At 38.0% G+C, this 14,758-nt stretch overlaps 1 protein-coding gene across 4 annotated transcripts in view; it reads left to right on the forward strand.

The window, feature by feature from the left end:
* The window catches only part of atp8a1 (ATPase phospholipid transporting 8A1), a 112,217-nt gene that overhangs the window by 27,440 nt on the left and 70,019 nt on the right, over positions 1-14,758 (forward strand). For all 4 annotated transcript variants that reach the window (XR_009782884.1, XM_061724921.1, XM_061724919.1 and 1 more), the window contains exons 4-7: positions 4,552-4,650; positions 9,664-9,709; positions 9,936-9,976; positions 12,982-13,055. Coding sequence is in view for 3 of the 4 variants with exons in the window: in XM_061724921.1 (XP_061580905.1) it covers positions 4,552-4,650; positions 9,664-9,709; positions 9,936-9,976; positions 12,982-13,055 (260 nt within the window). In the remaining variant the exon portion in view is untranslated. The remainder of the gene's footprint in view (positions 1-4,551; positions 4,651-9,663; positions 9,710-9,935; positions 9,977-12,981; positions 13,056-14,758) is intronic.

A 14,758-nucleotide genomic window follows, 5' to 3' on the forward strand; every position in this document is an offset into this window, starting at 1 on the left:
TTTTTTTGAAGTAAGAATATTGGTTTCGTGATTGTCTTAAATGTGTGTCCCCATACTTCTATACAGTATGTTATATATGGTTTTATTAAAGATTGATACAGGAGTTTTAATGCGTTTAATGTTAGAATATTTTTACATTTATATAGAATTGCAATGGTTTTTGATATTTTGTTTTTTAAGAAGTTAACGTGAGGCTTCCAGCACAGCTTATGATCAATAACCACTCCAAGAAACTTATTAACAAAAACTCTTTCCACTTCCACATTATCAATAGTGATTTGTACACTTTGGTTAATAGGTCGATTTCCAAAAATAATAAATTTAGTTTTACTTATATTTAATGATAACTTATTCACATCAAACCACCTTTTTATTTTCTTAAGTTCAGTTTCTACTGTATTTAGGAGCTTTTCTAAGTGTTTACCTGAAAAAAAAAGGTTTGTATCATCAGCAAATAAAATACAATTTAGTATACAGGATACTTTGCAAATATCATTAATGTACAGTGAGAAGAGCTTTGGGCCTAATACTGAGCCTTGTGGTACCCCACATGTCACCATCCTTTGTTCAGACTTTTCATTATTTATCTGGACATATTGATAACGGTCTTCTAAATAATTTTTAATCCATGCCTTTGCGACCCCCCTAAACCCATATCTTTCAAGCTTATTTAATAATATTGTGTGATCAAGGGTGTCAAAAGCCTTCTTTAAGTCGATGAAAACCCCGACTGTATGTTCCTTATTATCAGTATTTGTCGAAATATTGTCAATGAGTTCCATAACTGCCATTGTGGTAGAGCGATTTGTTCTAAAACCATATTGCTGGTCACTCAGTAGGTGATGTTTTTCTATGAAATCCTCCAGTCTGTGTGCAAATAATGTCTCAAGTATTTTAGAAAATTGAGTAAGTAGAGAAATTGGTCGATAGTTAGAAAAGTTGTGCCTATTACCATTTTTAAAGATAGGAATGACCTTTGCAATTTTCATTTTTTTGGGAAATATGCCTTTTTGAAGTGACTGGTTACAAATATACGTTAATGGTTTTGCTATGGATGGAATTAAATTTTTTATTAAGTTCATATCGATGTCATTATGATCTGTTGACTTTTTATTTTTTAATTTATTTACTACTTCAATCAATTCATTCTCGTCCACTTTAGTCAAAAATATAGTATTTGGATTAATATCAATATTCTTTTCACTGACATCATCTTTAATTTTTGGGTCAGAAATTTGCATCGCCAAATTGTGCCCAACATTTATAAAATAATCATTAAATTCATTAACAATATCCTTGAGTGTATTTACATTTTGCTTATTGTTATCAACAAAATAATTTGGATAGTCATACTTGTTTTTGCTTTTATTTATGATATTACTTAATATTTTCCATGTCTTTTGCGTGTTGCTTTTATGTAATTCTAACAGTTTATTATAATAATTCTTCTTACTAGCTCGCATGATTGTGATTAATTTGTTTTTGTATTTTTTATATCTGTTTTCTGCATCCTTAGTTCTATGTTTTAAAAATTTCTTGTACAATGCATTTTTCTTTTTACAGGCATTGTCTAACCCTTTGGTGATCCAGGGCTTCTCATCATATTTATAAATTCTCTGTTGTTGTAAGGGACAATGTTTGTCAAATAACAACATAAAGATATTCATGAATTCATCATATGCCTTATTTGGATCTTGATGGGAATACACCTGATACCAATTTTGTCTGGATAAATCCCTTTTTAGGGCCCCCAAGGTTACAAAAGATTTTTTACGAATCCATTTAGTACTTGTAGTTTGAGTTGTCATCCGGGTTCCATTCTGTACAATTAAAAAGACCGGAAGATGGTCCGTTATATCATTCACAAGTATACCACTCGTAACTTTACTCCCAATATCATTGAAAAAAATATTATCAATCAGTGTAGCACTATGTGTTGATATTCTAGTTGGTTTGAGGATAGTAGGAAATAAACTTAAGCAATACATTGTATCCAGAAAATCTCTTGTCTTTTTGTACTCATTTGCATTCAACAAATCTAAATTAAAGTCGCCACAAACAAATATCTTATTCTCCACTTTCTTATCAAATAGATGTCCTATATTATCGTTAAATATATCTGGACAAGACCCCGGAGTTCTATATACACAACTGATGATTATACTTTTATATCTATCAATACTAATTTCAACTGTAACCATTTCCATGATATTTTCTACACTTATTGACATGGATTCAACTTTTTCCGTTTTGAAAGTTTTATGTACATACAGCGCAACCCCTCCACCCTGTCTGTTTGTTCTATTAGTAGTGAATAATTCATAATCTTCTAGTTCTACATCAGCTTCCTTCACATGTGACAGCCACGATTAAAAGTAATTTAAAGTAATGAAATATAGACAATTTATGCAATTATAAACACTTTAATGTTTTCATACCTTTAAACATATTTAAAGGCAAAAACATGGCACCAGTTATTCTCGTGTCCAACAAAACATTCCTTTTTTGGGGATAAACAAAAAATAACCAAAAGTTGTGTTCTAATGATGAAAAAAAAAAATACATAAAAAAAAAAATAAAAAAATCGATCTTTAGACATATGAATCGATTTTTAGGAATTAATATGAGAATCGATTTAGAATTGGGAAATTGATTTTTTCAACACAGGCCTACTCATATTACACGAGTTGTATGAAATGTGCGTCCTGGCCGCTGCTGCTGGCTGTGTTTGGGTTCTCCACGTTCCTCTGACGGACCCATACCGAGACGGCGCTGTGCATGTAGAAACAAATAGAGCAGCAGGGTTGGCTTGAAATCAGTTCTGTTCATCTATTGACTACAGCTCAGCAGTAGCTAGAGATCTCACCATGATTGGCACCGTTTTGATCTAGTGGACCCAAACCTCTTTACCGCCGAGGAGATTTGGGGCGTGTTTCTTGTATAAATCGGCGTTAATTCCTCTCAAGCACACCTTAAGCTTCAGCTGCCAACTATTACTCCATGAGTCAACGGAGTGGACATTTTTATCTCAGGCGTTGAAAGCTTCCCTGTAGAGAGTAGATATTAGAGACAAAAAAAAAAAGGATCCATAGACTTCACTTTTGGACTTAATATGTGAGCAGACAGGCTATCCCACTTTAATGAGAGCTCTGTGGAGGAGACTCGCGCCAGTGTCCTTTGAAAAGAAGAAAGGGTGAATCTTCATGACCCGCCCTGTCGTTATTGTGACCTGAATAAAACATCTATGCAAATGAGGGCTATAAGATGTATTTGTCCTCGCTTCCCAGTTGCAGTATAGCATGTCATTTTTAGCTCATCTTGAACTATGTTTGTATTAAAGTGTTAAATCATGAGGGTGTAATAGCAGCTTGTTTATGTTTAGATGTCTAGCACACTTATTTTTCTTTTAACTTGTTTATTTGCAGATGTTTTTGATTAGGTTTACACTAAGTAGGGCTGGGGATCGATTCAAATGTCAAGAATCAATTCGATTCCGATTCTTAAGATTCAGAATCGATTATCAAGATTCGATTTGATTCCGATATTGATTTGGGTTAGTGTTATTAAAACTGTTTTTTGAGCTGTTGCATGAATTATATGACTGTAGTTATGCAAAATATTACTACTAGTATTATGTTGAGATTCAACAGCAAGTATTGGCAGCTAATCATGCTGTAAGGACCAATCAGCTCCCAGAATGCTGATAGAACTGCTTTCAGAAACATCGTGTGGGTCAGAATTATCAGACAGATCCAGGGCAGCAAACAGAGACGCATGAAATCCGTTTTATTTTTTCCCACATTCCGTTTTTATTTGTTCCTTTTTCGGTCTATTTTGGTTTTTAATTTTTGAGCATTTGGTTTTTAGCATTTTTTGCAAATGTAACCCCAAGACAGTATATAAAGTAATAAAATATAGACAATTTATGCAATTATAACTGAAAACTTTAATGTTTTCATACCTTTAAACATATTTAAAGGCAAAAACATGGCACCAGTTATTCTCGTGTCCAACAAAACATTCATTTTTTGGGGATAAACAAAAAAATAACCAAAAGTTGTAATGTAATGATGAAAAAAAATACATAAATAAAAAAAAAAAAAAATAAGTAAATAAAAATCGATCTTTAGACATATGAATCGATTTTTAGGAATTAATATGAGAATCGATTTAGAATTGGAAAATCGATTTTTTTCAACACAGGCCTAACACTAAGAGAGTCTCTTTATTTTTCTGTTTGGACCTTTTTAGGGTTCAGGGTGAGGTAATATAACATCAGTACATTAACTTGTCTGTCAACATGATTTGCGCTTAAGGTTCATGTGAGACTTGTAGGTTTCCAGCAGCACTGCTGATGAAACGTCAAACTAGCAAATGATCTGAGACGACTGCTGTGCAACATGTTCTGCTGGACTGCATCAGCCTTTTCTACCCTTTCTAACCTTTTACCAGTGAACCTAGTACTATTTCAAACATGACCAGGATTTATAGAAAATAATAAGTAATAAGTCCAAACCATGACTTAACCTCCCCATGTTGTGTCTTCTTTAGCAAATTCCAGACGTGTCTCCGACTGGCCGCTGGACCACGCTGGTGCCGCTGCTCTTTATCCTGGTGGTTGCTGCTGTAAAGGAGATCATTGAAGATCTGGTAATACACTTTTTTTTATTTTATTTTAATGGTTTACAGGGTTTCTTTATAGTTTATTTTATTCCCATGTTCCTTTTTAGGCATCATATGTTTGAGAAAAGCATCATCAAAGCAGGCATTGTTACATGCATATCACCAACACTGGTTTAAAAATATCCTGTAATCAGGGACATGCAATGTGCACTGATTTGAAGCGGCCTTTAGAGGCTTTCTATAAATGCTAATGGAAAAAAAGGGCACTGTAATACACTGATCAACCGTACCATTTAAAAACCCTGCCTAATATTGTGTAGGTTCCCAACATGTTACTTTAGCAGTTGTAACACATGTTGTCGACGCTGGATGCAGTGTGGATGAGTGTTCTTTATTTCCATCCTGTGGATGTTTATCAGATTTTATGGCTCTAGTGGCCCTCATTGAAAGCAGCCAGACAGGGAAACGGGGTCAGAGAGGGAGATAGAGAGGTAAAATGCATGCATCAAAGGTTTTCAGGCCGGGACAGGAAACCCGGGTCCACTACACGAGGACTGCAGCCTCCACATGAACCCAGGGAGACATCCCAGATTGGGATCTTTTTTACAGCTTAGCTTTTTTTTTAGGGTAAGCAGTAACATTCATCAAATTAACCCCATTTTCATTTTGATCCCTTGTAAACTATCTGATGGATAAATACCGACCACGTCATATAACCGGGCACAAACGATCACAGACTGCGTTTACATGCACTCAATAACCCTTTTAAAACCCGAATATTGGCAATAAACCGAATTTGCACGGCCATGTAAACACCAATAACCCCTTTGAATAACCCGAATTTGCTCATATTCCGGTTTTTAAAAACCTGAATATGACCCCTGGGTTACTCCTTTTAAAACCCGAATATTCGGTCATATAAACGTCAAGCGGGATATCCCCATCAAACGGAACATGAATTTGTTTTCTGCGCATGCTCTGTTCGCAAGGAATCCTGGTCCTATGAGTCCAGGAAGTTCTTCTAAACACGGCGAAACGCAAGACCACGCCACACTTTTGGAGTGAGGAGGAGACTAATCCCTTCATAAATGTAATGAAGGATATGAACATTTTGGCATTTGTAGACGGTAGAAAGTACCGGGATAGTGAGATTTACAAGAAGGTGAGCGAAAAGTTGCGCTAAGCAGCATTGATGCTAATTGCGTCATCACGTTCTCCGCGCGTCGCTGTTTTGATCGGGATATCCCGAATGATTAATCACCATGTATACAGGAATAACCTTGTTTGCTCACTCATGGAAACGGAGTATTCCGAATGTTTCAGTAACCGGAATATTAGTAATAACCCAAATTTTGACTACATACACAGATATTTGTGACTATCAGTGGCGTTACAGGTTTTTTCATAGCATGCCTAAACTATTTGAGGATGTTCAGGATCCTGCCTTCTGTTTAGGGAACAAAAAAACACTTTTTATGAGGCCTGGCAGGCACCTTACATGCTCACCTTGAGTCTTTCCATTTGCAGTTTTAACTAGTGCTGCAACCTTTTCAGTTATAATTGTTGATAAATAATGTATAAAAACCACAGTTGTCACATTTAGCTATAGCCTTTTGGTATACTGGTACTGTTTAATGTTCTAAAAGTAGTGTAATTTGTCCATTAGGATTAACAAAAAAAAAAGGTGTGTCTGTTGTGAATGAATGTTATATTTTATCTAAACGGTCTCTCTCAGTATCTCCAACTCTGACTGACTTTTACCACCCGGGGGTATTTTTTATTTTCTGTTTCTGTTTCAATGTGGTTAATACTACAGATCAACAGGCAGCTGTTTCACTATGTGCATAAAATCTAGTTCTCTAAAAAGGGTTTCTTTAACAAATTAAGTTTATTACTCCTCAGTTGAAGTGACACTGTGTCTGGACTAGAATGAGCTGTTTACCTCTAGAGGTTATGCTTTTGTTTTGGCTGTGACTGCAGTATCACCACAGTACTGGTCTGCGTCACTGGGAAGGGGAGGCAGTGTGTCCACAGCAAGATGCTAACAAACAACATGTAGACACGCCATCAGAGGTAGAGATGCCAACGTACACATCTATTTAGGGGGTCACAGCTGTGCATACTACACCCGAGTACGCTTTCAGTCAATTAACCTAGATACTGAGTGCTCAGGCACAAAAGCAGTTAGTTCTAACAAAACAACTGTCCCCCCCCCGACCCCCAAGCAAGTCTGAGTTGTTAAACAGATGCTTGAAAAATGCTGTGTAGGTTATTCAGTGTAAAAAGTCGACTTCAGTCTTCTTTTTGGTGAAAGGCTTCTATTGTGCGAGTGAATCAAGTTGAAAACATGCATACTTTCAAGTGGGTGAGTAATTTCCAAAGCACGAGCAAAGTGAGTGAACGTTGCATTCTGCTGTATTGCAGTGACCCTGCAATGCGATCCTCCGTGCAGGTCCCAGTAGGCAGTTACTCTATACTATCGCTTCTATCGTGTGCTGAAGGGACAAGCGCAGCACTTTTTCTCCCGGCTTGTTGTGAAAAACATGGGAACAGAGTGGTGATGACTCCGTCTTTATTGCTGAAGGTCACCTGCACACACGTCTGCTCTCTGCAATGTGCTGCTCCTCACAAGTTGACCTGACAGGGCAGTATTGACCCCTGACTTCATGAATCATGCGCTACAGACTGCATGGCACGTGCCTTCATTCGGTGCCTGTTGTCTCTTCTGCAGCAGACTAAGGCTGTTTGTTCCCAGCAGTCCATCAGTCCAGTATCTATACCTGTTTATTCCTGTGTAGAGTCAGGGGGAGATCAACTGCATCCCAGCATGGATACACCCTGGACATTATTTCTCCAGCCCGTCGCAGGGCCCATCACAAGCTCAGATATCTTTCATCCTAAAATATCGCAAAAATGGAAATATAATAGTGTGAAACTGAGCTCCAGTGTATTCTACAATAATGTGGTGTAGTATTACAGTGACTTCATACCCTCATAGTTGATCTGCAAAGAAAACACAATAGTTGAAAGACAAAAGACTTAACATTTACATTCTGGTTTAAAATGTGCTTTTAGATGTCCTTACTTTGTCTAAAGTCTGCAGAGACCTGATACTGCAGTACTTATGCATAACCCTGTGGGCCACTTGCCTTCTGCTGCACTGTTATTACACTCATCTAAATACAGTACAGGGCACTGGGACAGAAGGAGGCTTGGAAACGGGGACTCCGCGTTTTGGGATGAATGAAACAGTGAAAATTGTGGATCTACTCGCAACAAATCAGCTGTGCTCTTCCTGCACCCCTCTGCATAAAGGACGATGTGTAACACCAAACGTATGCTACGGATGAATGAACTGAGCTGTCAACTCCTGCATAGAGGAAGATAAACCAGCTCTGTGATGGTCCCTGGTAGCAAAGTTTTGGGGGCTTTTTTGCACCGAGAGAAATGCCGAGGCTGTTTTGCACGGCCGAGCCCATTCATTAGATACTACAGCATCCTGCAGGGATATTAAATCAAATTTGATTCAGCTGGAGCCTGGAAGAGAGGGGTGGGTGGTAAAAAGGAGAGGTAGACTAATTTGGGGATGAAACAAAAGAACAAAGAAGCACTTAGGAAAAAACATTCTGTTTTTGATGTTTTGAACTTGTTGCTCGTAGAAACTGCTAAACATAGACTTTGATTTGACCAAATTGATAGCAAATGTTCCGCGGCAAGCAAACCAGCATGAATCGCAATCCTGGATAGTCCTCAAACAGTCCTGGCGAGACAGCCAGCTTTGTCTTTAACTGCCCGTCTCTCAGCAAGGAACCAGTTCACTTTCTTCATCTCCTGAAATGTTCGAATTCTGTGCGGCCAAATTACCCAAATTGGTTTTAGATTGGATTAGACTAAATGAGAACAGATCTCCTTTTACTAGTAAACAGGATTTTGGCAGAAATGTGGGCAGATATGTTCTCATCCCGCTAATCAAACACAGCACATGTTGGTCAGAGGAGCTCAGCTTAAAACACAGTGATCATTTTAATGAGATGGATGCAGCAACACATTACTCAGTGTGATGCTGCCTGACAAGCTGTCCCTTAGAATCAGCTGCAGAAATCACAGTTGATTGCGTGATTGTTTGGCCAACAAGCGGGACAAGGGGGCAAGTAACGCCGCTGATTACTGCTGTGCACACAAATGCAGAAGACGCCATGAGAATTTTAAGAACTGAAAGTTTTGCTGATTTATTTTCTGGCTATATTGACAAATCTACAAACCTGCAACGAAAGGAGACCAGAGTCCAACATCCAACTTGCTTTATTTGCAATATCTAGAATACTTTCTAATCAAATAAATCCCCAAAACCAAATGGCAAATCCTCCTGTTTGATATCGTTGAATCCGTAAAGATTTAGAGTCCTCCTCAATAAAGTATTTAAGTAATTAATCTATGCATGTGATGAAAGCTTAAGGAAACCGAACCGTAACTCTGGATGGGATTTTCAGAGCTGTGTGACAGTTTTTAAATCACCTCTTTCATCATGCAAGATTTTTTGGGGGCTGTCAGCTGACCTCCCAGGGGCTCAGAGTTAAACATCTGCTTTACCGAGATTTGGGACCGCAGATGTGAAACCGCGCATCAGTGATTGTACTCTGCGGTGCTGCTGTGGATAAATGACTGAGTTTTATCGGGCCGAACGTTTGTGAGAATGTCCCGCTGCAGTCAGGGGAAGCCTCATCTTTCTTCATCTTGCTGCAGACTGGAGAGTCCATGCGTCTCTCACAACTGCTGGTAAAGAAAGCTGTTATGTGCAATGTCACCTTCCCCATTATGTTAAGTTGGTGAAGCAGCATTTTTATCAATTTAAAATTCACGTTACATTGATGCCTTATTCAGGAAGTTGAGGATGGTTCTCCTCAAGGGCTACATGAAGACTTTGTTTCATTTATTTATTCCTTTATTGTTCACTCGCTTAATCTTTTTTTTTCGTGTGAAAAAATCTGTATGATTCACATATGTGTTGGGATAATATTCCTTGTGTTTTTCCCCTTGTAGAAACGCCACAAAGCTGATAATGTTGTCAACAAAAAGGAATGTCAAGGTATTTAGAAACTCGTCCTCTTCAACAAAAATAACTCATTGGTTTACCAGAAAACATAATGCTATAGTGTGTTTAGTCTGGGGGTTGGTGCTTCCAGGAAGTAAAACGATCTTAAAAAGCTTAGTGCATGGCTCGCCTGATGACTTTCTTGATCATTTCAATTATTTTTACTTCCTCTTTCTGTTTCTCTGCAAATTCCCCTCATCTCTTGTGCAACTGACCACAGTCTTGAGGAACGGTGCGTGGGAGATCGTCCACTGGGAGAAGGTATGGGACCAAAATTTGTTAATACAGAACTGAAAAACATTCCTCTGTTTGTCATATTGTTGATACATACATACATACATACATACATACATACATACATACATACATACATACATACATACATACATACATACATACATACATACATACATACATACATACATACATACATACATACATACATACATACATACATACATACATACATACATACATACATACATAAGTAGGGCACTTGGTGGTGTAATAGGAAAGATTTGGGATATGCTTCCTATTCCAAATTATTTCAGATGTGCGTCTGTCCTGTTATTGATTATATGGCAGGAGTATGGGGCTAAAAGGAAAACATGAAAGGACAAAGGATACAGAATAGGGCAATCCGATATTTTTTAGGGGTTCATAAATTCGCGCCCATACGAGCTATTACGGGAGATATGGGATGGGAGCCATGTGAGGTACGTTGGAAAGGTGGTATGTTAGCTTTATGGAACAGAATAGTGAAGATGCCAGAGAATAGAATTGCCAAGAAAATATTAAAATGGGATGATACAATAAAAGGTGCATGGGCAAGTGAAGTAGAGGGTATATTTATGAGGATTGGCGCATTGCATGCATTTCAGAATGGGAGCGTTGTGAATGTCTCTTTGGGGAAGGAAGCCTTGTTTAATCTATATAAGATCAAATGGTCACAGGACATATTGTGTAAACCAAAATTAAGAATATTTAGTTTTATAAAAAGTTGTTATAGCTGTGAAAAGTATGATTGTGCCTCGCTCTCTAAAAGACAACGATCACTATGTGCCCAAATCCGTTGTGGAATCTTGCCTCTGCACCTTGAGACAGGACGTTATCGAGGCGTCCCAGAAGAAGAGAGGATTTGTCCTTACTGTAAGATTAATGACGTAAAAATTCCATTTTTTATTTTATTGTCCTCTGTATCATGAGCTGCGTCAAAAATTATTTGATAGGTGTAAGAATCTGGATTTGATGTGGGTAAGCGATGCTGAGAGACTCAAATGGATTTTTGATCATAAAGTATTTGCACTTGCTTACTATTTGGAGAAAGCGTGTATATATATATATATACATACACACACACAATATATATATACATTTCAGCCTAAAGCCTAACAATCCTCCATCCGTGTTTCAGGCAACATTTGAAATATAGCTTTACATTATCAGCTGTGGGTTTCCAACCTGGTTCCCAAGACACAATGCAAGCAATAAGACTTGATATATTTCTGTCTGTGACAGGTTTTCAGCTCAACTTTGAAGCTGCTTATCAATCAGCAGCAGTATATATTTTGTATCCTCAGCAAGAACAAAATAGGCCATTAAACCCACAAATGCAGTGTGAGATCACAAATCCATTATAGCTGATAAAAGTGAACATCATCCCTGAATTGGCTACTGTACAAATGATAACGACAATATTATATTTTAGTTTTTGGATTTTAATACTGGCAGCTTTACAACTATATGTCAAAGTAAATATACTGCCACTGGTCGTGTGCTTGTTACATGCTTTAAAGTCATCACAGCGAGAGGACAGTCATCCCTGCGCCACCTGCTGCTACTGGAATTTCTGTCTCATTGTACACTTTAAAACAGCTTTAAATAATTGATTATATTTTCCGCTTCACTATATATTGTAAAAGCACATTCTGTCCAAAGTTTTGTGTTTGCTCATAAAGGCTTGTAACAATTCCCTTTTTCAGGGCTTGAATTGTTATTAATTGGTGTATCACTTCCCGTTGTTGCAGTAGCAGAATAGGTTTCCTGCAAGTCACGAATATTATTCAGTTCTGTTCTGGTTTTTTTCTCAGCTGAAACCCATTTTCTGTGTGAATGTTCCTAACTTACCCCTGTAACACCTGAAAATGTAAATATATAATATATAAAGTTTTTTAGACTGATGCAAAACTATCATCAGTGGAAGTCCCTGCACGATCACATGGGTTCCACGTTTGATGGTAATTTAAAAGAACTGCTTTATCAGCATTCTTTCATCAGTCTTGCATGCTTCTACGTACTAACTCTTCTCAACTCTTTTCCCAGCTGTAAACCTTTGTCCTGACATTGATCATACATGTTTGATGCTCTTTTATAGGCAACCCGCAGCAGTAACCAGTTTCTTTCCACAGGTTGAAGTGGGTGACATTATTAGAGTAGATGGCAGTGATTTCCTTCCTGCGGATGCTGTGATTTTATCGTCCAGGTATCGGAGTCCACCCTGCTGCCAGGCTGTGGGGATCTTCTCCCTCTCTCCACTTCTTCTTCTTCTTCTCAACTTGCCCTAAGGAAGTGATGGTTAATCAGCACATCAAGTCAACATTTCTGACGTTTCCAAAAGTAGACTGAAGCACACTGCGCTTCGAAAATCAGTAATAAATCAGATTTTTTTTAAGAATATGATGCCATGCACCCTCTGATGTGGCAACCATCATTTCCTTTGGCGGGTGAAAAATGACATCTTTTGATTATCTCTATCTCTATCAGTCATGTCATCTTAAACTTATTTATCTTTTTCACCTTTTCAAAAAAACATTTGGACCTGGTACTAATGTTTTTGTTTTCTTACAATAGAGCTTCTTGAAATACAAACTGAAATCTCATTTATATACATTTTATATATATATATATATATATATATATATATATATATATATATATTTTTTTTTTTAATCCTCTGCTGGTGAAATGCTTAAGCAGATACAGCAGTCTGATTATAACTCAAATTTTTTGTCTTTTTCTGAATGGTTTTGTGAAAAGAAGAACCGACGACCAGCCAAACCTGATCATGCATGATTGATCATAGCGCGATTCACATCTCCCTTAAACTGAACCAGTTGTCTCTTTCCCCTTTATATGATTGCTGTTTTCTACATGTTTTCTTTTTTATTCCTCTCCATTCATCCTCCCCCATTCATCCTCTCCTCTCTTGCCTCCCCTGCAAACAACTGCCTCCCTCTCTCTGCCTCGCCCCCTGCTGGTAATGTAAGGTGGCCGTTGGGGAAGTAGTCAGAGCTGCCAACGGGGATCACCTCCCGGCTGACCTCGTCATTCTGTCGTCCAGGTCAGGAAAACCAGCAACTTTACCCACTACAACAGCGGTGGGAGAGAGAGGGGCTGTGTGGACCAACGGGGATGAGATGTTTTAGCTTTTGTGACACAAATGAGGGCTTTTGTTTTAGAAACTAAAAGGAGGAACTGGCCTGTGACTGTATTGGAAATTCCCAACTGTCAGTGAATACAACATTCCTTGATTTGTTTTTACACGTCCTCTAAATTGGCAGTTTACATAGTAATTTTTGTAGTATGTTCTGTTTTTTGTTGTTTGGAAATGCCTTTACATGTTTGGCTGAAACTTCTATCATTGCTTAACCTGAATGAAAACGAGTAGCACTGCAGTAGAGGAGCACATGCTCCTTCTACTACATGCTATCTCCCAGGTGTGATGAGTATATTTTTCATATTTTTGCCCTTGCATGACTGGTATGGCATCCCAACTGCATGATATTACATTCCAACTAGGGCTGGGCGATATGGACCAAAAGTCATATCTCGATATTTTCTAGCTAAATGGCGAAACTCGATATATATCTCGATATTTTTTCTGTGCCTTAATTGGGGTTTCCCCCAAAGCATTATAGCATAGCATCTCTGTTAGCATCTCTGTTAGCATCTCTGTTTGCATCTCTGTTAGCTTCATTTTTTTCTGAGGCAAACCCTTAAAAAAACAGTCAGTTTTAATACAAAGCCTCGTGCCAAATGTCACACAGGTACCTTTATTAACAGAGGTCTGCACAATATCAAAATGTAGAAAACAAATGAAATAAAAATAAACTGCCTGCATACCGGTATATAGAATAAAAATGCTTCTTGAATAAAATAAAACAAATATCCCTTTCCTGCATAACAATTAAATTAAAATACACTGTGCAATTACGGTAATACAATGTAGACAGTAACAGGCAGACTTTTCCACTGAGGTTGACAGTTGTGCAAATAACAAAACATTCGTGCACATCTCAAATAAAACATTCAAGTCAATTTGTCACAAAATAAGCTATATCAAAATCATAAAAAAAAAATGTAAAAAAATATATATATATATATATTTTTTTTTAAATCGATATAAACGATATTGTCTCGTACCATATCGTGTTTGAAAATATATCGATATATATTAAAATCTCGATATATCGCCCAGCCCTAATTCCAACATATCCCGGTCATCTTGGATATCTTATTTTAATGTTTTTTGAATGAGCCTACATGTAGTCGTGCGATTTAACATTGAACACGGAGGCAGCGTGTTGCTGTTCATGAACGGTACAAATTTTGAGGATTCACGCTCTGGCCGTCACAGGAGACTTCTGATCATTTTATTGGATCAAAACTCTCATTGAGTGGCTCGTGGCAGCACATGCCAAAGCCCTCACTGTCTGTGGCAGCTTACTGTCGGTGTGAATAGATGAGCAGCTACCCAGCGCATCTTTGAACCAGCAGCATGCTCCGACTGTTCTGCTGCCCGCCGTGCGTCTGAGCTCCATTTGTCTGCTCTGTCCGTGGTGCTCGGCGTGTCTGCTCACTCTTGTCTCCCCTGTTCTGACGTCTCCTCTCTCTCCACCATCTGGTCCCTTTTCAGTTTATTTTTAGATTTCATTGAAAGAGAGTTAAACTCTGGAGGGGAAGCAGCATCCCCAAACAAAGAGGTTGTGTCTGTCCTCCAAAAGTTCACAGAACAGTTAAACGGACAGTGTCGTGGAAACACTG

Source organism: Cololabis saira, chromosome 7 (genome assembly GCF_033807715.1).
Source record: "Cololabis saira isolate AMF1-May2022 chromosome 7, fColSai1.1, whole genome shotgun sequence".
NCBI lineage: Eukaryota > Metazoa > Chordata > Actinopteri > Beloniformes > Belonidae > Cololabis > Cololabis saira.